The 26,528-nt window shown below is 41.4% G+C and overlaps 1 protein-coding gene across 6 annotated transcripts in view; it reads left to right on the top strand.

The window, feature by feature from the left end:
• Nucleotides 1-241: 241 nt before the first annotated feature.
• NUP153 (nucleoporin 153) overlaps nt 242-26,528 on the top strand; it is a 43,872-nt gene continuing 17,585 nt past the window's right edge. For 3 of the 6 annotated variants that reach the window (XM_048308685.1, XM_048308648.1, XM_048308657.1), the window contains exons 1-9: nt 242-480; nt 16,662-16,878; nt 19,107-19,355; nt 20,561-20,700; nt 20,783-20,911; nt 22,658-22,774; nt 22,902-22,946; nt 23,043-23,096; nt 26,236-26,382. In XM_048308685.1, the coding sequence (XP_048164642.1) occupies nt 385-480; nt 16,662-16,878; nt 19,107-19,355; nt 20,561-20,700; nt 20,783-20,911; nt 22,658-22,774; nt 22,902-22,946; nt 23,043-23,096; nt 26,236-26,382 (1,194 nt within the window). In that variant the 5' untranslated portion in view covers nt 242-384. The remainder of the gene's footprint in view (nt 481-16,661; nt 16,879-19,106; nt 19,356-20,560; nt 20,701-20,782; nt 20,912-22,657; nt 22,775-22,901; nt 22,947-23,042; nt 23,097-26,235; nt 26,383-26,528) is intronic. The other 3 variants (XM_048308666.1, XM_048308637.1, XM_048308675.1) reach the window with 3 other exon arrangements.

Raw genomic sequence — 26,528 nt, 5'->3', positions numbered from 1 at the left:
CTCGGGCCGCGGGCGGACAGTGCGCGGGGCCCCGCCGCCGGGCGGGAGAGCGCGAGCGAGGAGCGGCGGGCGGAGGGATCGCGGAGGGAACGCGGGGAAGGGAGAGACGCGTGACGGGGAGAGACGCGCGAGCGCGCGCGCGCGCGCGGCAGGGGCGGGGCGGAGGCCGCGGGGGAGCCCCCCGCGCGCGCACCAGAGGCCGCGCGCGGCGCGTGGCGGGCGGGAGCGGCGCGGGGGGAGAGAGGCCGGGCCGGGCCGGGCTGGGCCGGGCGCGTCCCCGCGGGGACGGTGACAGTGACAGCGCTGCCGGGCCGCGGCGGAGCACAGCGGCCGCACCAGGAGGAGGGGGAGGAGGCCGCCGGCGGCGGCGGGCCGGATCACATCATGGCCTCGGGTGGCAGCGGCGGCGGCGGTAAGATCCGGACCCGACGGCACCACCTGGGAGCCGCGAAGCCGCCCTACGCGAGGGGCAAGCAGCAGGTGAGGTCGCGGGTCAACCCCGTGAACCCCTTCCTCTCCCCCGGCTCTACCCTCAGCGGCGGGAGGAGGCGCCCCGGAGGCCCGACCCGGCGGAGCCGCCTCTTCCCTCCGCCACCCTCCACCCCCCCCCGCTCTCCACGCAGTCCCACGTGCGCGGCTTCGGGCCGGGATTTCCCGGTGGAGCGGCCCGCGAGGAGGGAGGAGGGAAGGGTTTCCCGCCGGGGCCGCGGGGATTGTGGGATTTCCGGGCGCTCACCCCGCTCCGGCACCGCCGGGCTGCGGGGGGATCCTCGCCTCCCCTTTGTCTCCCGCCTGTCCCCCGCTAGGCAGGAGCAAAGGCGGGAGGAGGAGGAGAAGGCGGCGGCTGGGAATGGGTAGGTGCGCATTCCCTCCCCTCGCGGCTGTGGCGGGCTGGCTCCCACTCCGCGAGATGCTCGTTTTGTCTCTGGGCTGCCCGCTTTAATCGTGGTTACATTGATCTTAACTGGGTTACCGAGTTGGAGTTACTCTTCAGATTTAAGTGCATCGCTTCCGATATTTGCCTTTCTTTGCAAATTCCAGGTTGCAAATGAGTCTGTGAGGGTGCTGGGTAGTTAGGCATCTTCCATTGTTGGTGTTTTTTTTTTTTTTTTTTTTTTTTTTTTTTTGTAGAATGCTGCCTGCAGAACCCTTAGGTCTTCATTTGGCGATTTCTTCAGTGTCTTGCCTGTACCTAAACGTGCTGATGCAGTGCAAGTGGAACGTAATTCATAAGGCATTTGTTTTCCTTTGTATTGTAGGACAGAATAGATGGATAACAGAAAAAAGCAGTTTTTAAATTGCAATACAAAGATCCCATGCCATTTAGAGTGGCTGCAGGGAGTAGAAGTGAAGATTCTTCCCAACTGCTGTTTGTCAAGGAATTTCAAGATGTCTGGAGACAGTGCTCTGGAAGTGCCTTTCACGTGTATTTATGAACCTGAAATTGACTGTAAAACCAAAGCGTTTACGTTATTAAATCGGTAATATAAGTCAGGGGATTAAATATTATATGCAAAATTGAGGGTGTGTTACACACAAATTGTTGCTCAATTAGTTTTTATTATTTGGGAAGTACTATACTTCGTCCTTTGTATAGCACACTGATCAGCAGTGTTGTCCTTGTAAAGCTGACAGGGTGACGCTTCATCCAAAGAATCTCTGCACTTGCAGAGCAAATGTTGAAAGCTCTTACATGAACAACAGAGTAATGTTGGAATTGCAATATCCCGCATGTGGTGATACTCTGTAGATAGCTGATAAAACTTACAGATGAATTTAAAATAATTAGGTTAGATGGTTTTCTGATTGTTTTATTGTCTGTTATCTCTGTGTGTTTTCTAGTGCGTTTATTTAACAGTGTGCCAAAGCAAACGTGCTTGGGGGGATATCTGTGGGATTCAGCCCAGAGCATGGATGCTGCAAATCAACTACATAGATTAAATTAAGAAGTAATACATTGGGGAAGAAATGGTAGATAGGCAAACCAGTAGGTGTCATATACGTGCATTTGTTAATAAGGGATAGCTTTTTAACCCTGTGCAGCTCACTAACCTGCATTACATAAAAAGATGAGCTCTGGGTAGACAGCTAACTTGAACTGGAATTAATTGACAAGTGTCAATATAACACCCACTCTACAGAAGTATTCTGTGGTTTGGAGTTAATTGTCTCTCAGTAATGAATTTGGGAAGACATGGAAGTGCTCAGTGCAGTCTGGACATGAGGTTATATCACTGATTCTGGTCTCCCGCTCCCCAAACTTTTATCAATGAGTAAGCTCAGAAATACTGTATTGGAACTGTTCTATGTGCTTGGGGTCAAGACTGCAGTCCTGAAAACTCAGTCTCTTACCATCAAGCTCTGAAGGTGCCTAAGCACTGAATGCCATATAGCCAATACCTTTAAAGTTATTAGGATATCTGATTCTTTTCCCCTTGTATGAGAGATGAGTAGCATGATGCCAGGCTTATAGTAGTAAGTCTGTTGTGTTTTTCTGATGTTGTTTTCTGATGTATGCTTTCTTGATGTTGTTATTTTGCCATAGTCTCACAGGGAGCTTGGTCAGGTGGGAATTCTCCGATTGTGCCCAACGTCCTGCAGAGTCAGTCTTCTATTATGTTCGGTGATGGCTTTATAAGACAATTGGAAGAGGAGATGGTGCTGCTTTTCAAAGATGATTAGCTAAAGTGTTTGTTCAGAATGTGGTAGACCCTGCTTCAGATTTCTTTTTTGCCTAGAGGCATCAACCTACATCTTCCACTTTCTGGGCAAATATCCCAGTTGCCAAGTTGTGTGTTGTCTTCAGTTGTTCTGACTGAAACTGTGTTATTATCCAGAAAAAGAATGTGTGATTCACTGAGCCAGGAAGAGGATGTGTAAGAAGATGTTACCTTCCGAGAGTGGAGACATACAGCCTCTGATCCATGATTTCAGAAGTTATTTGTCATATATATTCTTGGAATAAACATGCAAAGCGCAGAATTTCCTGCCCTTTTCTCCCCAAGTGCCTGATAGAGCCATATTTCATTATGTTTGCGTGTGTGTTTTTTTTAAGTGTGGAGCCTTTTTTAAAATCAGTCTCAAATAGGAAAGGTGAACAGATGCTGCTTGGAGGATGTGACTTGTAGCTTGTATTTTCTCTTGGAAGGTGGAGATATGGGTAGATTTCCCCCACTAGGGAAGGAACTAAACCACAGTATTTTCCTTTCTGGGCTACCACCCTGCCTTATAAGAAGTGCACTGTCAGCAGCTGTATTATTAAAACCAAGAAACAAAAAGTAGCAGCACCATGGAGTAAGGATGGTGTTGACTCACCCAACTCACCCACCATGAAGATTTGAGGTGTGGGAGTCACATTGCAGAACAAAAAGGGCATTTTTGTATCTCTGTGTTGGGTGTTCTTAGAGTAGAATTGTGGAGTTCTTCCCATTGACTGTGCTTTTGTCGGGGCAGAATGTTAACTGCTCCACACTGAATGCATTGACTTAGGTTACACCGTGCTCAGCATGCTACCTGTTTACTTGGGTCATCCCATGCTAAAATATCCAGCCTCCTCATGCACTTTTTAAGAAGCTTAGGCACTTGGGTTAAAATTACAGTTTCTTTGAGAGCTAAGCACATACCAAGTGAGGGAGCTGTTGTGTCCAGCATCTGGGTTTTGTCTTCCAGATGTGGCCCCAGTGTTTCTAAATGCTGGCTTTGGATAGATGATGGGAATTACTGGTGCAGATGTATAAATGGGAGGGATGTTTACATTGTTGGCTTATTAAACTGCTTCTTGAAGAGTATCTGTATGTTCCTATTGTTAATTTTATGTTTAATTTTGCGCTTTCATGTGCATGTGTGTGCACATGCTGGTTTAGTTTGGAGCAGTGCCATTCTCATCCGCGTAACAGATTTCAGAGATTTTAAGTGTGACTTGAGGGAGAAGAGAACAAAATAACTTTTCTTGGTAATTTTTTAACTTGATAATTAACCATTCAAAGGAAAGAGTCAGAGCACTTTGATTATAATGTAGATGTCCAAATCCAAAGATGTTTTCCTTGATGAAACTAGTTTAAGTTTCTGCATGTGTTGTAGTTGATCTTGTGCTGATGTAGTTAGGACGTTACCTGGCAAAGGGGACCACAAGGCCACTGAAAGCCACTTTCATTGATCCTGTTCCTGAAAGTCTCTCTGGATTCGTGAGTTTCATCAAGTCCCTTGAGATATCTTATAAGGTTTTTCCCAGAGGGCCTAGCTACAGGATCGGGAACTTAAAACTGTATGCAGCAGTGTCTAAAGTATTGCCCTGTTACCTGCTGGTGTCTTGAAGGTAGGCCTTGCTTGGTGGTGTTTGCAGGCAGTGGGCAGAAGGGATCTTACAAACCACCAGGTTTATTTTGTGAGGAAATTTTTATACTTTGGTACTAAAGAGTTTCTAGAGTAGCATATTGAGTAGTGTAACCTAGGTAATGTTTCATAAACCTTAAGCAGGAAAATACTAAGTAAAGAATCTTTATTAAGAGTGTCCATATGGACTTACACAAATACAGTTTTACTGTTTTGATTCCTGTCAACAGATTTGCACCTTGAAGCACACTTAGGTCGTTGTACTTGTATGCAACTCTGCTTGATTTGGTTTAGTAGTAAGCTAGCACATTGAGCTAAAACAAATAGATTTGAAGAAATGTTTAATGTGTATTTAAAGATTTTTTTTAAAAGGCAACCCAGGACAATGGACTAATAGTCAACATCAGAAGTTTTGTCTGTGTCCCAGCAATATGATACTGTATTAGCAAAACAGATGTTTAAATTTGGTACTTGGCTTTCTACTGCTGCTGTAAACAAAAATGTATCCTAATTGGGAAGAACTTGTAAAACTGAGATATTGACAGTTTCCTCTCATTTAGGCTAACAGTACTGTACACTGGTACAAATTGTAGATGATGACTGCTATAGCATTTCATTAATATTCTGGGGTTTGTTTCACAGTGTTGTCGTGACAGTCTTGGAGGCTGTGGAGTGTTGGAGAAAAACAATATTAGTGAGTGGTATCTTAGGAGAAGAAAAAAGCAGATGAAATAATTGACTGTGTTAGCTGGGGCATTGCAAATTGTCTTCGGTTGCTGGCAGTACATCACTTCCTCTGAGTTATTTATTCCTCCAGTCAGTAATTAGAACCAGTTCTTGCTCCCCTGCCATGGACAAACTGAGCTGCTGCTGATTCTAACAACTGTGGCAGGACAGAGTTCAGAATCTCTTTTGCACATGCAAAAATGTTTGAGCAAAGGTATTCCAGATTGGTGCAGGTGGTGGGCTGCCATAGCATTATGTGATGAAATTGTAACACACTGGGATGACTGGCTCAGTGTTCATGGGGCAAATGGTGGATGTTGTTTACCTGGACTTTAGCAGTGCCTGCAGCATGGTCTCCCATGTGATCCCTGTTGTCCACTTGGCGAAATATGGACTTGTAAGGTGGACCATAAAGTGACTGGAAAATTAGCAGGACGATTGACCTTAAAGGTTTGTGACCAGCAGTACAGAGATCCAGTGGCAGCCAATTGCTAACAGAGCTCTCAGAGGTTGATATTGAGGCTGATGCTGTTACATGTCTTTATCAACTACCTGGGATGAAGGAATGGCATGAATCCTCACCAATTTCCCAGATAATACCAAAGCTTGGGGAACTTCAGCCCTGTTGTATAATGAAGAATAGGGCTGCCATGGAAGAAACTTGACAGAAATGGGCTGTCAGGAACCTCATGACTTTTAATAAAGGCAAATGTGAAGTCCTTCATCTGGGACAAAACAACCCCACCTACCTGCTGGACAGCAAATTAACGTGAGTCAGCAGCACGCTCTTGAGGTAAAGAAGGCCAGCTGCATACTGAGAGGTTAGTAAGTATGTGGGAAGGGTGTTAAGGGAGTTGTTTTTTCCCCTACATGCAGCACTTCTAGGACTACATCTGGAGTGTTGTGTCCAGTTTTGGCCTGTCCAGTTAAAAAAAAAAAAAAAGACAAAAACATATTGGAGTGAGTCTGGTTGAGAGTAACCAAAATGATGATGGGAGCAGAGGCCCATGGCTGAGAGAAATGGGTGCGTTCAGATTAAGAGCAGCAAATACCTAATAAGACTATAGAGAAGGTATAGCAAGGCTCTTCCAGGAGATTAATAGCAACACAAAGAGACAATGGACTCAAGATGTAAAAATGGAAATTCTGATTTCATATTAGGAAAAATCTTTTAACTGTGAGGCTAGTCAGCGTGTTGGAGGAACTGCCCAGAGAGGTCTCAAAACCCAGGTGGACTCAGCTGTGTATGACTTGCTGATTTCGGCCATTCTCTGAGCTGGAGATCGTAGTAGGTGACCTCTGGGGTGCCCTGCAGCCTCTGTGTGTGTATGGTTCTGTCAGAGCTGCTACAACTGGACCACAGAGCACACACAGGCATGGTTTCAGCATAAATGTCACTGTTACTCTAGGTTGGTAATCCTTTTGTTGGTCCATCCTCTAATTCTGTCTTCAGGGTTGTGCTGTCTCTTGAGGGAGGAAATAATGCCTCCATCTCACTGTGTTGCAGTTTTTTCAGAGAAAATTGCGAGCTTGCCCTCAAAAAGAGAGTAGCTAAGAGGCTTTTTTCCTACGGTTGCTGTTTTGCAGACCAGTTTTTTAAAATGTCCTCTGTCTTTCTTAGTGGTAGGTCATGATTTTTCTGCTATTAAGTTGTAAAAAATCTTGGGTTTTTTGCTTTTTAATGTTTTGTGTAATCAATTTAGTATTTATTGTGCTGCACTTGGCTTGGTGCAACCCCGAGTATCAGTGCAAGCTGGGGCATGAGTAGACTGAGAGCAGCTCTGCCAGGGACTTGGGATTGCTGATGGACGAGAGGCTGGATATGAGTTGGCGATGCACACTTCCAGAAATCCAGACCTATTCTGGCCTGCATCCAAAGCAGTGTGGCCAGCAGGTCGAGGGAGGGGATTCTGCCTCTCCACTCCTCTCTGGTGAGGCCCCACCTGGAGTATTGCATCCAGCTCTGTTGGACTGAGGCCAGAGATGGGCCTCAAGAATTGTCAGGGGGCAGGAGCACCTGTCCCACGAGGACAGGCTGTGAGAGAGTTAGGGCTGTTTATCCTGGAGAAGAGAAGGTTCTAGGAAGATGTTATGGTCACCTTTGAGTACATAAAGGGGACTTAGACTCCTTTAGCTGAAGGAGGGTTGATTCACGTTGGATGTAAGGAAGAATTTTTTAAAAAGAGGATGGTGATACTTTGGGACAGGTTGCCTGAAGAGGTGGTTGAAGCTCTGTTCCTGAAAACATTCAAGGTCAGGTTGGATGGGGTTCTGATCGACCTGATCTAGTTGATGGTGTCCCTGCTCATTGCAGGGAAGTTTGGACGAGATGACCTCTAAAGGTCCCTTCCAACCCAAAACATTCTATGAATCTATGCATGTTGCACTGAAGTATAGGATCTTTGGGTGAGTGTGGCTTAGTTGAGACTACTGTGGTTTTTTCAACTAAACATAATTTCATCTTTACATTCCCATTTGCTGGGATGAAATGTGTGTGCTAACACAGGTGCACCAACATGTATTGAGTCCTACAGCTGTGAACAGCACACACAGTTTGCGAATCCCTGTGCCAGTAGAAAGTTTTCTTTCTCCTTGCTAAGGCTGCTTAATATTTTCTCAGTGGTTCTGCTCTTGGAAAAAGTTGTGTGAGAGTGTCTTGGGGAGCTGGCTGACTTTGCTTTTAGTTATGACTGTATTTTGAATCAAATGTTTTTGAAGTAGGTATGTCTCAAGACTCCTTCCCTTAATAGAGCTCAAGGCCTGGCAACCTCCTAGACTGAAGTAAACGAAGCAAAGAGCTGAACTGTTTAGTTGTCATTTTCTTTGAGACTAGATTACAGAGAGGCACTGAAATATTTACAGTAACGAGATACAAAATTGATGAGACTGTAATACAGGTGTATTTGTAATTAAAATCATCCTAAGCTACACAGATGAAAACAAGGTTTAAAGTGATTTAAATGTAGCTGTGTTTGGGAATTGCTGTGATGCAAGCAGATACATATTAAATTTATTTATAACAGCGTTCTAATGCCAGCCTTTATTAAACTTACTTTACAGAGTTGTAGAATATATACAGATTTGTAGATGCCATTACCTTCAGTCACTAAAAAAATAATCTCTATGTGCAATGGCAATTTTTCATGTTGCTGGTGAGAGAATAGTGTTTGAAGATACTGGTTATATGTTTGTGAGATGCTCTTGGTTCTGTCAGTTGCAGTGTGATGAAAAAATATGGGCAGAAAGACACTGCTGCCCCTCACAACTGAAGATTACTGCCCTGCAGCAGAGCTGAGGCTGCCTGAGCTTTATCGTTTTAGAATATTACCTTAAAATGTCAAATTATGTAACAATACCCCTTGCTGCTGCAGCTAAAGCAACTGTATCCAAGGGTCATTATTTTGGTTTCTCTTAGGCGTCAATTCTTACATTTTAAAATCTAGTCAGGAAGTGTATGCACCAGGGTTAGATGTGTCCAAATTTAAAGTAATTGCAGGTTATGCTGGTTTAGATGAATTGTGAGGCTTAACTTTTATATGCTGCACAATGTCTGTAGGAAGTAGGAAGGCTTTGAGTTTTGCTGAAGTACCAAATTATCACAGAGTAACTAAATGTGATTATTTGGTTACTTGATTTTAATTTACTGGTTCAAATTTGTGAGTTAGATAACATACTAAATGTGCAACAGGATTGGCTGTACATTTTGCAAAATGACTAACGTGGTATTGTCAGCTTAGTTTGTAGATCAACATGGACAGAAAAGATATTTCAGAGGGACCATGTGAATATTTTACTGGTTTTTGCTAATACTGCATTATATTTTAAAATTTAATTCCAGTATTCTGGTTTGAAGACTGTTTTCCAAAGTGTCAGGAGTGAGATTTTGTTGCATAAGTACTTAATTTTGTGAATATGCTTCAAACCTTCAAGCCTTGTCCTCACTAGGAGGCACTGGACACGGGGATAGACGTCAGCAAGCTGTGAGTTGACCTCAGATGGCATTTAACTGTTGTTTCAGGAGTTGTTGCAGAATTTGAGCTGCCCGTTTTTGTGTTTTAAATATGTAGCTTATCCTCACCACTATGTGCCATAGATTAGCCTGTGATACCATGCTTTGTTTGTGAGTGCATTTAGGCAAAATGGCATTGAAAATGTTTAACTGTTTGCTGGGAGCTTAGTACACTGTAGCAGGTAGAAAATCTGTAGTTTGGGGTATGATGTATTGATAGCCCTTGTATGCATAAACTTTTTGGCTGTAAATGCAGGAAGAGGAAGACTTTCCCATTATCAGTTATGTTTGGTGATGTCAAAATACTGTAATGAATTGGGTCTTATTGTATATAGAATACCTGTAAATAAGATAAACAATTTTATGCCTAAGTAGTGTATTTAAATCCTAAATATAAAATGTGTGTTATACATTGCTAAATCTGATAACTTGTGCTAATGGACTTGTAAAGACCATTTGGTGCCATGAGAAATGTACTTCTCGATCATTGTAGTTTTGAAATTCTTGTCCATGTAGTTATGTTGGAAATAAAAGTAAAAATAATAAGTTTAGACTATAGGGTTTCCTTATAGGAAAGATATTCTGAGCAGCATTTCAATTAATATAATTCTAGATACTGCTTATGAAACTTAGCTGGAGACACACTGTGGTAGCTAAGTTGCGGCAGTCTTTCAATTAAAAAATATTAACTACTTGGAGTTCCTTCTTAAATTGGGAAAGAAAGAACTTTAAAAATGCTTGTAAAGTTCTAAGGGAAAATAGTCTCATGAATCTTAAACTTTTTGGTTTTGATGCTGATAGATTTCTATCTCAAAGTGTAAAACTGAATGTAATTTACAGCACACATTGCTGATCGCTGCTGATGGTTAACTAGTGCTTAATGTAGTGCTTCCTGAAAGAAAGAAAGAAAGTTACCTTGTACTTCATGGTGCCTTTTGTAATGTTGTCACTGTGTCAACTGAAGGTGTGGACAAAACTTGAGATAAAACCATGCAGTGTCACAAGGATTTAACCTAGTGGGTTAGGCACTGATTTATCTCTCAGAGCATATACTGGTGTTTTGCTCTCAGTTGTAAGTGATAGTGATGTGTACAGATGTGCAAATAGTACCAGAAAATACCTGAATTTCCCTGGAACTTTTATTCTAAAGCTAACTAGACTAAGGAAAATAAGGCTCACTTCAAGCAATAAGAAAGAAATACACTGGCATCAGGTAATACAGTCCCTTCTTCATGACTTTCAGAAATAAATCTGAACTAGTCCATTTGCCTTAAATAAAAGTGTTGTTTTTCAAATGTTACATAATTAATAGCATTCCTGAAACATATTGTTCGTATTAAGTCATAAGTGTTGTCTTTTTTCTAAATGAAATAGCAAACTCTGCTGTCCTACATCCAAATTGAAGCCACTCCCTAAATAGCAAAAGCAGAGTTAGTCTAAGCCAGTCTAAGTCTGCTGCTGCAAGAGGCAATCATGCAATGTTTCCATTTCTATTCCTGCTTTTGCATGAGCATTAATGCAGGCATATGGTAAGGTACACCAGCAACCTGATGCCCCTGAGGGGTAGTCCTCACTATCAGTCTATAGACAGATTTTTGGTTGGATCTATTTAATAGAGCCTTGATACAGTTTGTCATTTGGTTGCTTATATGTGCTAGTGGAAGCACGAGGGAAGGGTGAGTTGAAGAGGAGAAAGGGACAGTGTCTTTAAAGACAGTATGGACACAGGATGGTTGAAAGAAGGGAGAATTTTGTTTCGTGTTCCTCTGGTCCTGGCTGCCTGATCGTGCTTTCTCTCAGGCCAGTTCTGGTGCACTGAGCCAGTTCAACTCATTAGCCCAGCAGAGAAACACGTACTTTTTGCCAGATTAATGAATTCAGCTAGTATGGAGAGTAGCCTGCTATGTGCCAGAGCTGGCATAAGCTGACTGTGGGGGATGGACGGCAAGAAAATTCTTTTTTGGTGTTTGGAAGTGGTTACATTGATCTGCTCTATCTCATTGAACATCACTATTAAGGGCAGGTTTTCTTTTTGAGGACTTACTGATTCATATGTTCTAATAACTTTAACTTTGAAATTGGAAGCAAAGTCTCTGAGAGGCAAGAATTTGATGCTTTTCAGATGTATATGTACAGTGAAGTAGAAATTAGCTCTTTTATCCAGTTACGTATTTTGCATCTCTGACAAATTTCTGTAGGTGTATGACGGTTAAATAATTTTTATATGATTTTTTTCATACTTAAACCTTCTGGACTGAAACAAACTCAATTACAAAATGGGTGCTTTCGAGTAATGTGTCACTGCTGAGTACTCCTGCCAGCACTGTCCCCACCCTGTGCTGTCTGAAAGGCCCTTACAAGCTGGAACAACTGTCCTATTCTGTAAATATTTTTGGCCAAGAAATAGTCTGCTTTTAAGTTTGGAATTCAAACTGTGACCATAAACTACTGTTTTTTCTTTCTTTATATAAATCCTTTGAAGAAATGGTATTTTAAAGTAGTAAATTACGACACCTGTTTGTTAACTGATATTTCTCTCTACATATCTTTTGCTTAGTGTTGCAGCCAGTATGGGTTTATGAAAGGCAGGTCCTTCTTGACCAATCTGATCTCCTTCTGTGATAGAGTTACCCACCACCTGGTGGATGAGGGAAGGGCTCTGGATGTTGGATGTCATCTGCCTAGAATTTAGTAAAGCCTTTGGCACCATTTCCCGTGGCATTCTCCTGGGGAAACTGGCTTCCCATGGTGTGAATGGGTGTGATCTTTGCTGCGTAAAAACTGGATGGACGGCCAGGCCCAGAGAGTGGTGGTGAATGGGGTTGCATCCAGCCGGTGACCAGTCAAATAGTGTTTGCCAGTGCTCAGTGTTGGGGCCAGTCCTATTTAACGTCTTCATCAATGACCTGGACAAGGGTATCAATTGCACCCTAAGCCAGTTTGCAGATGACACCAAGTTGGGCAGGAGCATTGATCTTCTGGAGGACAGGAGAGCTCTAGAGAGGGTCTAGAAAGGCTGGATAGATGGGCTGAGGCCAGTTGCATGAGGTTCAGTAAGATGAAGTGCAGAGCCCTGAACTTGGGTTGCAACAATCCCCTGCAGAGCTGCTGGCTGGGGTGTAAGGGTGGCTGGAAAGCTGCTCAGTGGAAAAGGACCTGGTGGTGCTGGTCAACAGTGGCTGAACAGGAGCCCATCTGTGCCCAGGTGGCCAAGAAGGCCAGTGGCATACTGGCCTGGATCAGCAATAGTGTGGCCAGCAGGACCAGGGTAGTGATTGTCCCCCTGTACTGGTGAGGCCATGACTGGAATTCTGTGTTCAGATTTGGGCCACTAACTACAAGGAAGACACTCAGGTACTGGACTGTGTCCAGAGAAGGGCAACAGAGCTGGCACTTGAGGACATGGTTTAATGGTGAGCATGATGATAGTGCTGGGTTAGCAGTTGGACTTGATGATCTTAAAGATGTTTTCCAACCTTAATGATTCTATGACCTCATGAGAAGAGGCTTCGGACCCTCCAAGGAAGGATTTAAGTCTTCAAGACAGGACTTTGGGCCCTGGAAATGGGCTTTTGGATGTGAGAAAGAGAGTTTGAACTCTGAGGTTGGGTTTTCATGGGTTTTGGGCCCTACAAGGATGCTTCAATACCACAAATGAAGGCTTTCCCCCCCTATAAATGGGTCTTGGGAGTCATAGAGGAAGGCTTTGAGCCCATTAGATTGAAGGCTGAATCCTAAATAGGAGGCTTTGATTCCTGTGATGGAGGCTTTGGAAACAGGGTTTGGGCCTGAAGATGTGCCTTTGTACTCTATAAAGAAGACTTTGAATTCTACAGGTGAGGCTTTGGACCTTCCAAATCAGACTTTGGGCCTTCAAAATAGTGTTCTGGGCCCTTCAGGTGAGTCTTGAGACCTAAGGAGCCGGGCTTGAAACTTAGAAATGAGTGTTTGTGCCCAAACAAGGAGGGTTTGGACTCCTGGGTAGCAGTTGGACACAGTGATCTAAGAGGTCTTTTCCAGCCTTAATAGTTCAGTGATTCCATGATGTTAAGCCAGTGTGCCTTGGAGTAGCTGTTACTGTAGTTACTGTTGCTATGATGTTTGTATACATAGACTTAGATAGACCTAGCAGGGCTGCAGACACTTGAGATGATGCACAGATTTTGAAAAACTGTTTTAAATACCTATTCATAAGCTACTGGGTCTTTCCAGTGGGTTTTCATTTTTCTCAGCTTTCCTGCTGGTATTTTTTGGGATGAGTGCATCTGAGGTGCAAAGATAGCAGTTGGTACTGACAGCAGCTGAAACCTCTGAAATCAGTCAGTTAAGGAGTAAAACATGTTCACTGAATAAAACACTGCAGTCACACAGTTGGGATTGTCCCACTACGTCTTCTGCCCTTTCATGATATTAAGTTTGGTGCCTGTGTGGCCTGTAGAAATGAGAAGTTATGAACATTAAACTGCATGCCAGTGCCACTTCCTCTGCTCCCAACCTGAGACTGGGAACTAGAACAGTTTTTGTGCAGTAGCATGTTCAGAGTAGCTGTAGTGAATGAAGCTCTTCTGGAAGAGACTGGTTCATAATTGTGGCATGAGGAGATCGGGATCTGAGCAGTTTTCTGGAGAATAAGCCTACTAGAGTTGTCTGCTGTGTCTTTTGTATTTAATCTGAAGATCTGTTGGCATCGATGAGATGTGCAGTATCCTTGTAAGCCTTCTAGAAGGGTTAATGATTCCTGTGTGGGGAGATGGGATGAACAAAATGCAGAGCTGGTGACACAGAAGTAGTAGAGGGAGAGTGCTCTGCTGCTGACAGAGTTGGCTTGTTTGCATGTGCAGAGAGAGGGAAAGAGTGTTCAAATGCATATGCTGAAGTTGAAGAATAAGAAAACTACAAGTTATGGTAAGATTGAAATGTCAGCTTCAAAGACAGCGTAAGGTGTGACATTTCGCTGAAATGTTGTGGCAAGAACAAGGCATGTGCATGTGTGGTTGGTCAGTGGTACCTTAACTGCTCGACGTGATCAGGAATCCAACCATAGAGCTTTACTGATTGGCTTTCAGCTCTGATGGGCAGGTAAGAGATGATGGAAGGAAATTTTATTTTGTTGTTGTTGTCTGTGTGTATTTGAATAGGCATACCTGGGGTGTGTGGTGTATTTTTAGGGGGAAGGTGTTTGTTTTTCTAGCGGGATCCTTGTGTGATGATGGCTCATTCATAATGCTTGCATGGTTCTTTTACAGTGCCTTTAATATTTTGCAGATGGAAAATGTAGGTGCCTTTACATGTATTTTGCTTTCTCTTTCTTTGTCACTAAGCCAGCATTATTCTGGAGTATAAAACTATGCTCCTTATCTACCACTGTGCCTAAGCCAGATGGAACAGGCCATTAGTACTTGGTACAGTATGGCTGTGCTGAGTTCTAGCTCATGCATTGGTTTGGGAAGTTACCCTGTGCTACCCAGCTTGGAATGCTGATTATGTGGAGAATGGAAAGGCTGCCATTTGCAGGAAAGGGTCAAACCAGTCTGGTGTCAGATATGGATGGTAAAATGTCATCTTGGTTAATGACTAGTCTAGCTACATTCTCCAGTTACTCATTTGGTTTACTAATGATTGGGTGTTTAGTCTTCTGGATGCCTATGACTTCTTCCATATTGAGTCTCAGGCAGCTTTCAGTCCTGGGAGGATTTCTTCAGCAAGAGAATCATACTGGCACCTGTTTTATGGCCAGTAATGTCTTATTCTCTAATGGAGAGACTCTAGCAATAGTGAATGTAGTAATGCCTAGCTTTTTGGAAAGAGCATTGCCTTGAATGCAGTTTGTGTCCTGACCATTTGCTCATTTTGGCAAATTTTTGACTCCTCTGAGTTCCTGATATGCTTTTAGTCATAGCAGCAAAATATTCACTCCCCTAAAGGGGGACAGTGTGTCATAAGTAAAGGTGAAAATGAGGGGCTGGGAACAGACTGCCCTTTGCTGGTGCCGGGCACTGAACTGCTTGTGAGCTCTGGTGTTGCACAGTTTTTGTTGTTGGAATGCTGAGGCTTAGTATTTATGTAGAATAGCAGCAACACTAAGCATGGCATATTAGTGTGCCTCTTAGTGTGGTGATTGTGATAGATGTGGTTTTTATGCTGTATTCTGTCTGGTTTAAGCTGTCCCTAGCTAGTTATTCTTTGTGCAAGTAAAAGATTAAATTACAGTTCATTATGAAAAATGTCAAATTGTAAATTAAGATGACTTTCTTTCTGTGAAAAGACTTTTGTTTTCTACCTTCCCTTTCTCCTCTTTGCCAGGCCCCCTTCTAACTCCAGATTCAAGGGTGTCCTGTAAGTTGGTGTTTGTGTTACTGTGTATGAAAGATGTGAATGACAGATACGGGCTTTTTCTTTCATATGTGCTGATTTTTTTAAGAAAGTTGAATACAACAGGGTTCTTCTTTCAGAGTTGTTTACTAGACTAACTACTACATGTTCAAAGAATATTCTCAATTTTCTACACATGAATAATAATTTTTATAAAATTTTGTTGCCTAAACCCAGAAAAATACCAAAGTACCTTGATGCATGTGTTAGGAACTGGCAATGAAGTTCAAAAAAATCTTTTTAAACTCTTGTTGCTTTTCAGTTTCCAAAGCATTGAAATTGTGGAGGTAGCTTTGCCGCTTGCTTCCAGCTTGCAGGGGTTAGCAGCTGGTTCTGTGGCTGCAGCCAGTGTAAGAGGGGCAGCTCCATGTTGCAAGCAGTCTGCTGTGCAGGGTTGAGATTGACAGGAAGGCGTGTTGAAATTTTGAGGATGTGATGGGGAGCAAGTGACTGCCTGAAACAAAATGTTAAATAAATATTTCTTACCAGAATGTAAGCATTACAAATAATTGGTAAATGTCAAAATGGAAATGCCGGGTATATATTCAGTAACTGCTGAATATTAAGGTTTGGAAATACAAAACTTTAACATACCACGAAATGAAATTTGATCAAATTGAATATATTTAACAGTCCGTTAGTGAGGAGTCTGTTGTTCAACTCCAGCTGTTTCTTCTGAGATCCTTTCAGGATACCCTCACTGTTCAGAGCATAGTAGTGGGGTTTTTGATACACATTGTTCCTTCAGTTCAGCATTAGGAAAAGAAATATTTAAGTTCACTGATTTTAGTAGCTATTACTGCTCATCACTATTGCTGTAGATAATTGCTGAGTTTCTGGGTTTGATGGTTTTTCAAGTGAAGGTGTTAAAAGGAAAAGTCCTGAAAAAACAGTATGTACATCAGGAGTTATTTAGAAATTGAATTTCTTGATGAGCTTGTGACTTGACAAGCCTTTGGTGAACTTCAGCTGTAGTTTCAGAATCTGGAAGTTTTGCCAAGGTCACTGGGAAGTGCAGAAACTGATGGGTTAGTAGTAAATCAATGTTAGGTGCGCACTTTTGTCATTCATGTTCCAGAAGTATGGGTATTCTTTGTCAAGGATCCACCACCTTTTAATCTTACTCATCTGAATATTGCTGTCTAATGTCTGTCTTCGAGGTCTGTGCAAAGTTGCATCCCAGAATATGCTGCTGACTGTGTTCCTGTATTTTTCTTTCAAGCTGGGGCTCATTAGCAGAGTGACCGAATCAGTGAAAAACATCGTGCCGGGATGGTTGCAGAAGTATTTCAATAAAAGGGAAGATAAATGTGTAGATACGAATGAATCGGCAAACGAGGAAGAGAATCCAGTAAATTATCACCATGATTATGCAAATGAAGATGCCTTGGTAATTGATGGGAGAATCACGCCTGAATCAGCAAGAATTAATTTAGAAGGTATGTGAAATATCATTTAGTATTCTGACCATCTGTATTTATTCACAGATTTCTAGTTTTGAATCTTCATTTCCAGGGGAGGCTAGAAGGAGCATTTGGACAGAAAGAAAGCAAACAACAAAAAACCCCACAACACCCAAACCAAAACGACCAACCAACCAAAAACCCCAACCAAAAATAGCCCCACACAAAGCAAAATCAAAGTAAAAAACCTCAGCAACTCAGTTTTTAGAACTGGCTCAGCTTCAAAGTTTAAACATAATTTCAAAATATACTGGAAGTTGACTTACAGGCCTTGGAAGTCATGAGTTAACTTCAGGTAGTCAACTAGCCAAGTGCAAAATATTGCTAACATTCATTTGTGAGTGTGTTGGGTTATGTTTTCTTTTTAAAGGATCTGGAATGAAAGTTTATCTAATTGCCTGAGGTAGTAGAAACATTAATTTGTTTTGTTGTCCTCAAAAGACCAGATGCTAGAATGCCAGAGGAAAATTCCCTCATGTGTCCTGATTATTTTTCTTTTCTTTTCCTTTGGGCTTCTTCAATCAATTTATTACATTTCCTTGTTAGTTTAGTGAAGATCTGGGGAACTTTGTTTATGATGTTATTCTTTTTGAAATATTTTGTAACATTAAGGTGTGGCATTGCTTGGGGTCTTTGAAAACCATTTGGATCCTTGGCAAAGAAATTTATAACCCTTTTACCATATTAAAATTAATCTGTGGTTTATATCTATGCTTCTCACTGTTTCTGTAGTACTTTGTGAATTTGTATATGCTCTCATTTGAGTTTCTCTTAAATTAGCAGTTTTGGGAACTCAGTTTTTAATTAGGTGAGAAATTTTGTCTGAACACGTACATAACCATCTGTGTGGACAGTCAGTTGCTTCTGTTGTTGGCAGAATGAAAAATAATGAGGAAATACCTTTGTCACCAATGTCATCTAATTGTAAATAAAGAGCTTTACTGCTCTCTGTGTAGCTGTAGCTTGAGAATAAGTTTGTATAAAGGAATAGAGAAGGTTTTCATGAATGAGTAATCTGTGTTGGCTTTCCTAAAGAATTGTGTGAAAGGACCTTTCAGTGAGAACAGCTGCACGGCAAACTTTCTAGCTCCAAGAAATCAGGAGCAGATGGGACACCCTAGAACGTCAGTAGCTTGTGTTGCAGTTCGTGGATATTGTAGTCTAATCTTTCTAGCTGTAGTTAATAATAATATTTTTTATTATTACTGGTATTTTTATTTTAGAAAGCCTGTTTCTTTGGCTCTGAGGCACCAATTTGCTAGAGCCTGTATTCTTTGCTTGGCCAGCCTTTGGTCTCATAATGCTTTCTTTCATCTCGAACAAGACAGTCCTAAAAATCTACCAGTGCTTTGGAGAATTAATTGCTAGTACTGCTGTGCTTATGAAGATTGAAGTGGCTAGTTTAAGCTTCAGTGCAAATGTCAGGATGGTAGTGTCTCAAAGTTAAGTTCACACCCAGAAATCCCGGGAGGGACTGTAGACATACGGATATCAGGCAAGATGGCCATTAATAGCTGTTCCGTTCATGTGGCAAGTTGGAGCTGTGAGGCCACCTTTTGCAGGACACTGGCAATGTTTACAGACCCTTTTCATGAGGAAAAAATGCCCATCTTACAACTGAGGCCATGTTGCTTACTTGTCCTTTGTGCCAAAATCTCAAAAACTAATAGATAGGAGGTAATTTGCCTGTAGCATGACCTGATATGATAGAATTTGGAAGGGAGGATGATGACACCAGAACAAATAAACCCCCCCAGAATCTCTGCAAATACACGTTTTCATGCTACATAATCATACTAACATCGTCTTTTTTACAAGATGATAAAAACTGCAGAGTTGTCTGTAACTTGTCAGGTAACCTCAAATTTTGGAAAGCTTATTGCAAGCATTTTCTGGAGGAGAAGGAATTTATAGATGTTTGATTTAGTGAAAGACACAGTTTAAGCGCTTGAGCACAGGGTCAGAATTTGGTGTTGTAAAATCCCATCAAGTACTTCTTAATGTGACATCAATGCTTAGTATTGCAAGCAGTGTTGCTGTTGTAATCAGACAGATGAAACCCTATCTGGGTGAGGAAGTTAAATTCAGCTTCTCTATTTTTGTGCTTAGAACTTGGCAATAAGCGTGGCTGTTGATAGAAAACAGGTTTTGGCTTCTGTGAGCTTGTCTACAGGGAAGCTGATTGTTTCGCTGTTTTTGTTTAGAACCATCCACAAGCAGGTCTGCACTGAACTTCTCAGATGTGTTAACAAGGCCCTCTCTTCACCGGAGCCATTTGAACTGCACTGTGTTGGATTCCACAGTCCCACACTGTCAGCCCTCCACATCATCTTCACTTGGCATCGGCAGTCCTGGGCTGTCCCTCGTAAAGGAAATAAAAGATTCTACCTCTCAGCATGATGACGATAACATCTCAACAACCAGTGGCTTCTCCTCTAGAGCATCTGATAAAGGTAACTTGTTCTCTAATTGATTTGCTTGATAACATGAAGTACTTTGTATTCTTCAATATTCCACATTGCTTTAGTAAGTAAATAGGCAGGAGAATTCTTAGTAGGAGAATGTGAGCTCTGGATGTTAGAATTCAATTTAATTTTTAGTATTTTAGAAGTATGTAATCCTGTCACCTTTTAAATATAACCATGCTTGGAATGCATTTTTGAGTCCCTGATATTCTAAAGAGTCAGTGCTGATAAATACAATTTTAGCTCGATTATCTGTAAATCTTGAATGGGGATAATAGGAGATGAAGATGACTTGCTGTAGCTTGATAGCTAGGTTGATTGCCTAGAAGGAGGAGTGACTCAGAATATCTCGCTCACAGCTGGTTAAATGTGGATAAATACGGTTGACAAATCAAACCACAAGATATTCTCATATTTTTTTTTTACCAGGAGTCAATAAAGCAACTATTTTGATTGAACAAGTTTGGGCTGCTTCTTTTTTGCTGTTCTTGGTAGAGGTCAATACTTACTTTGTTTTTTGTCTCACCAAGAAAGAGCAAACAGCAAGTTTGCAGATTTTTCTAGTCCCCCATATGAATGGTGATGGAGGCATGTTCAGCCAGTTCTCTGGAGACCACAGGCTGACAGTTCAGCGTAGGTGTTGCCAGGGTGTATCAATATAACCTGAGTTTGCTAGAACTTTCTGGTGTGTCTCCATAAAACATATGGAAAATAGGTGGTTAACTCTGTAAATTCAGCTTTTGGGTAATTTTTCAAGTTTATGACCTGGTCAGTTTTGTCCTATGCTGGTTTCCAACCCTCTACCGTCATAGGAAAAACTTTGTATCATTAGAGATGCACCAGTGTTTATGCAGTTCCTTTATTTTACCATGAAAGAAGAAAAAAAAAAATTGTGTTGTATTGGAAATGTGCTATTAGCTTGTGAATACTTCTGAAAGATGACTGAAAGGTCATGTATTCGCAGTTCTGTGAACCGATTTTAGGTTCAGAGTTGGTACTTGGGTTTCATACCCTATGTGAAATTAATCTGTTTGAAGGGCTCTGAAGGTTAGACTGTCAGAGAAATGAGTGTTAAAGGACTTTTCCATTCTGTAAGACGTTTTGGTAGAGAACTCTGGAGTCTGTGTGATGTTTAACACTATATTTCTCTATGTGCACAAGGCATTTACATACAGCATTTGTCCTTTTGGCAGATATCACAGTTTCAAAAAATACTTCAGCACCACTGCTCTGGTCCCCAGAGGCTGAAAGATCTCATTCCGTCTCACAGCATCCTGCATCTAGCTCTAAAAAACCTGCATTCAATTTATCTGCTTTTGGATCTCCCGCTCCTGTAAGTACTGCACAGTATTAATTTTAGTCAAGTTGAATGTGTAGCCATTTTACTAACCACTTACCATAATACGTTTCTGTAGTCACTTGGAAACACTTCTGTCTTTAAGACAAGACAGCTTGGGGATTCTCCGTTTTACCCTGGAAAGACTTCTTATGGTGGTGCAGCTGCAGCAGCAAGGCAGACAAAAGTGCAGATTTCTGCTTACCAGGTATGAGAGTAGTAGTGCAGCGTCGGGGAGAACGTAATGGAAATACAGAAGGGGGAGCTTGGCCAAAAAAGCTGTGAGCAGGGAGCTTAACTTGAAAAATGTGGCAACAGTTCCTATCTTGCCCACTCAGCTTACAATTTTTGTTTAAGTTCTTGTGTAACCCTTCATGTAGAAATGCTTATCATAAAGCACGAGAATGACAGTAGCATCTTAGTTTCTTGTAGTAGGGGTTTCCTGTGTTATGTCTTCCAAAAATTTCCGTTTTCTGCCGTGGTCTGCCTCTGACTGTATTACGGTAAAATAACATGTAAATAATTCCAATGACGGCATAACTTTGAAAACTGTGTTAATAGCAGCAAAAGTTACTTGCCTGATACTTGCTTGTAGATCTTACACAAGCGTGCCTCCACTCAAACTATGAATATATTGTGCATTTTTTAATACAGTAGTATACAGAAGGCAACTTTGCTTCTCCTTTGCACTTCTGTTACTGAGTGGGAGGCAGGCGGTCCTATATGCTATATCAAGATAAACAATAAGGTGCCCTCTATTTTACTGTCATTCACATAGCTCTTGAGAAGAGGTGCTTGTTCCCAAGTGTTCTTTGTGGTTTAAATGAACCAGCAAATTAAAAATCCTGATTACTCTCAGTAGCTAGAGTTGAATCTAAAAGCAAGTCAGTAAAATCTGATTTGGTTCTAATTTATTTAAATTAAAATGCCCTTTATTAAAAAAAGTCAAAAGGAACTTTAAGGAACTGAAAATAAGTTTGCTGGACCTATTTTGGCAGTCTGTTTCTGCTCTGGAACAAGGGAATTTACAATTTCCTGATTCAGGGAAACCTTGAAACTTGTGGGTTTTCCTGACTTGGTGTTTGAGTCAAACTTCAGAATATTTAAAACTTCTGTAAGCTAGAAGTCCTCTTTGGTCAGCTATTTTTATTTTTTTACAAAAATTGTGGATTATGTTGAAAAGAGAAAGCAAATACTAGGCTTTTAAAGGAGAGACAAGCTTGTTTGTTAATGCGTACAGCGAGTCTCACTTGCATGTTCTATGTGTTGTGTGATCTGCTTCCTGTCTTCACTTAGCCATGTGGGAAGCACGGTGTGGTTACATGGGAGGTTTAACATAGTTTTTTATAAAAAAAGGTCATGCTGAAGTTTTTTTTAATTATGTTAAGTCGTGGTACAACATTTACTTTTCCAGTGTATTATGTTTAGATCTGGTGCAGTTCAAATCAGATCTGTATCTTTCTAAACAGAGTAAGAAGACCTACAGTCAGCTGTAATCTTGGGGGAAGGGAGGAAATAATAGAAGTAGAACTAGAAATTCCTGATGATGATTGTATACTCTGGTTTTAAGATGTCACACTTACACCATCATGAAACTCCAAGATCTGTTTTGCTACTGAAAGTACTTTACACAAGTCTTTGCTTCAGTTCTGTTTTCCTAATCACTGCTTCAGAGACCCTACAAACCTAACATCATCCATTTTTTGACCTTCTACATTTAAGGATTTCTTTTGTTACTTTATCCCATGTTCAAGATATGCAGGGCCCCACTTAAACTTCTGTGAAGTCAGTGGAGTATATCTTTCTTCTTCATGGCTTGAATGTTCAGTGAGTGCGTTTTTCTCTGTCATTACGAGAGTATTGGCTGTATCATCAGTGTAGCCCTAGGGCATAAAATATACACGCGTGAAACTCATAATCCAGCATCATAACATTGGCAATGCTAATTTTTCAGCCACCGATAAAAAGACAGATGAAAGCTAAACAAGCAAATGTGCAATCCTATGGTGTGACAAGTTCCACAGCGCGGCGCATCTTGCAGACATTGGAGAAGATGTCAAGCCCTTTGGCGGTAAATGGCGCTCCTTTTAACGTTTTATTCCATGTGTTTGAGAAACACAGTAAATGTGCCAGTATAGGATGAAGATGTTACTTAATGTCATGTCCGGTTTAATTTATTGCACCTGTTTTTTCAACAGGATGCTAAAAGGATTCCATCTTCTGTTTCTAGTCCACTGTCTTCTGTAAGTTGATCACAAACCCCCTGTGTTTTTGTTGGATGGAACCCTCTCATAGGAGAAAAACCATCCTCTAATATTTCGGCCTTTTCCCCCTGTTAGCCTGTGGACAGGAGTGTGCTGAATGTGACTAGCTTCCAATCCAGACAAAACCAGGTAAGAACCAGTAACATGTTAAGCTGTGATAGGTAACTTTCTCTGCTTTACAGCTCTTAAAAGAAATGTCACAAACCTCAATGACAGCATGCACATGAATTCAAGTCAATATTAGCCTTATGTGAGTTATAGCTGCCTTGGCTGCATGGAAATCGCTAAAAATGTCTTTTCTATCCACACTAGATGAAGGACTGTGAAGATTACTCAGGTGGAGAATTATATTATCTTTTTGTGGTGGTGTGTTGATATGTCAAGAACAACTTCTCTAGAACACACAGAGTGGTTTTATCTTGTCCTGCAACCTGGGGTTAAGTTGCATGATAACATTCTTGTTTCAGAAAGCTTTTTCTTGCAGAAATAACCAGAAATAGAAAAATATTGATTGAGTGATTGTTCAGATCTTGTGCAGATTTCCGTGTTTATTTTAAGCAAAAAGTAAATACTTACATTTTTTTTACTACTCAAAGCAAGGAGAAAATTGGAAAACGATTAAATTTTGTTACTTCTGTAAATTTATGCTCCTAAATTCCTGTTTGGAGGTAGCACTGAATTGTTGTTGTGGTAAATTTTTATTTCCTTGTTTTTGTTTAAACAATGTTGGAATATTACATTTATTAAGTTGTGAAACCACAAGAGGTCACATTTAGCTCAGGCAACCAAAGGAACAGAAGTGGGTTTTTTTCCATGCAAACTGCTGTTGTAATGAGGAAGTGGACAGAATGTCTCAAGAAGTTTCTATGCTAATCACTTGGAGCATAATTAATTCTGCAGTTACGTAGGAGTTTATAAGCATCTCAGATTTCCTGTACTGCCTTCGGCCATATGATAAATTACAAGACTGTTGAAAAGTAGAGCATATAAGTTCTTTACCACCTCTTAAGCATTATCCCAGTAATTGAAAACAAAGCTGATACGGATTCTCAGTTAAAATGCAGAACCACACCTGTGATGAAGCATTAAAAAAGATCTACCAGATTTGCAGCATAGACCCTGACATCAGTCAGAAAGTGAGTGTTGCACACAGCTGTCACTGGGTAAAAATAGAGAAATTGTCTACTCATAATGCTAGAATTCATAAAATTTGGCCGGGAGAAAGGGTAGCCCTTGATGAAAAGGGAGGAGGGAATTGTATGTGGCCAGAAGAGGGTTGTGTGTTTTCCTGTTAAAGCAGACAAATGATTGATAGGACACTTGAATACTCAGGCAAAACTTTTACAGGTCTTTTTTTTTTGTGGTATTTTTCTTATTTTGAGGATTGTATTAGTGTACAGTTAGTGTACTGAACATGTTACTGGGTTATTTTTTTCCTTGTTGTACATACCTGTTTCACTAGTTTGATATCCTTTTACAATAATGTCATCTGCCTGGCACGTGAAAATAAGGTGGCAGATGTAGTTTTCTGGATTTTTGTGAGGCTTTTGATACTGTCCCTCACAGTATCCTTCTGGACAAGTTGTCCATCTCTGGGATGAGTGGGTACACACTGAAGAACTGGCTGAACAGCCGGATGCAAAGGGTTGTGGTGAATGAGGCTACATCTGGCTGGTGACCGGTCACCAGCGGTGTTCCTCAGGACCAGTTCCAGGGCCAGCGCTGTTCAGTGTATCTGTCAGTGATCTGGGGGCACGAATTGAATGCCCCATTAGCAGGTTTGCTGATGATATGAAACAGGGAGGTGCTGTTGACTCTCTTGAGGGACAAGAGTTCTTGCAGAGGGATCTAGATAGATTGAAGCATTGGATAGTCATCAATGGGATGAATTTTAACAAATCCAAATGCCAGATCTTCATCATTGAGACAGTGGGACTGAGTGCACCGTCAGCAAGTTTGCAGGCGACACCAGAATGAGTGGCGCAGTTAAACACATTTGAGGGATGCCATCCAGAAGGAGCAGGACAAGCTCTAGAAGAAGGGGGCCCATGTGAACGTCATGCAGTTCTGCACCTGTGTTGGGGCACAACCGTCTGTTGATACCAATTTAAATAGTAGATACATCCTAAGTCTCATTCTTCTTATCATCAAGGCTACAGATTATTGCTGTCTCCACCCGGCTCTGTGGCTCACATGTGTGCATGCACAAACGCACGGCTGGCTTCAGTATAAAATCGGTGACAAAGAGATGGGAAGGGTCTTTGCGTGTATTCCAACAGGAGCATTTATTGCTTCTACACTGTTGAAGGTTACAAAGGGAAAGGCGGGAGAACAATGGCAAACCGGGATTTTATCCGGGGGTGGGGAAAAGGCAGGACTAGGGAACGGGGACCAATGGGGAAGCTCTGGGGGAGTGATGAGGGGTAGAGGCTGACAGCCAACTGGGGAATTCAAACTGGGATAGATTAACATAACAGAGCAATGCTTCCTGGGAGAAGCCTTTTTGGTCACCCCTAATATAAAGTGGTTCTTGTGGTACTAGGGACTTACTGAAAACTCTGTCTTGTAACATAGGTTCACTGGCCACCACAACAGATGATCTCATGTATCATGGGGCCTTTTGAGGTCTTCCTTCTCTATTCAGTTAAGCCAGTTTTGTAGAATGTACGCTGCTTTCTGCTTAAAAACTAGCCCTTGTCTGTAAAAAAGCTTTGACAAGAAAAGTCAGACCAGTACTTTTAAGAGCATCAAATGCAAATCTAAAACATTGGAACATATATTAATGAGACTAATTTAAAATTATTTTACAATTTATTTAAGTGTAACTTCAAAGGAAGAAAATGTAGAAAAACAAGAAACCCAGAACCTGGTTTAACACTGCTTAACATTTTCAATATTAAATTAATGGATTAAGCCAGTAAAAAAAAAATCACAATGAGGGCAGAGGAGAGAAAAGGATGGGAGCATATTATTGTAACATGAGTTATTTTGCTTATAGCAATATAGTTTATTTTGTCTGTGAGGTAACTGCCAAATTGTGACACAGGATTCAGTCAGGCTTTGACTGTTCCTGTAGCTTTTTGGATTTTATAACTGATTTTTCTGGTGATTTCCTTCTGCAAGCTAAATGTTTTCAACACTTCCACATCGTTTTCACTGGTGCTGAGACTGGTGGGAGGTTTATAGTTCTGTAACTTTTATCATCGGTAAATGCTGTGGTAATTTGGGTGGGTGCGAGGATAAATTGATTGCTGCTTCCCTTTCAAAGATGGATTCTCAACATCCACCTGTCCAGAAACTTGTGACACCAAAGCCAATCTCCCTGACAGGGAGTCAAATCACATATTTTAAACCATCTCTGAAATCAGCTACTAGTTCCAGAAAAATTCACCAAAGGGCAGATACAGACCATCAAGTAAGTAAACTTTCATGTCCTAATTTGCCTGCTTTTTGCAACCTTGGAATGTGTCTAACCAATCTACGAAGGTATTGTTTCTTGCAAGAGCGCCAGTAGTATACTTGGGGTAAGCATTTAGAGAGTGGGAACCATTGTGAAAGAGA

This window comes from Corvus hawaiiensis, chromosome 1 (genome assembly GCF_020740725.1).
Source record: "Corvus hawaiiensis isolate bCorHaw1 chromosome 1, bCorHaw1.pri.cur, whole genome shotgun sequence".
NCBI classification, from domain to species: domain Eukaryota; kingdom Metazoa; phylum Chordata; class Aves; order Passeriformes; family Corvidae; genus Corvus; species Corvus hawaiiensis.
Note: the sequence above shows the minus strand (reverse complement) of the source record. Positions and strands in the feature narration are given on the sequence as shown.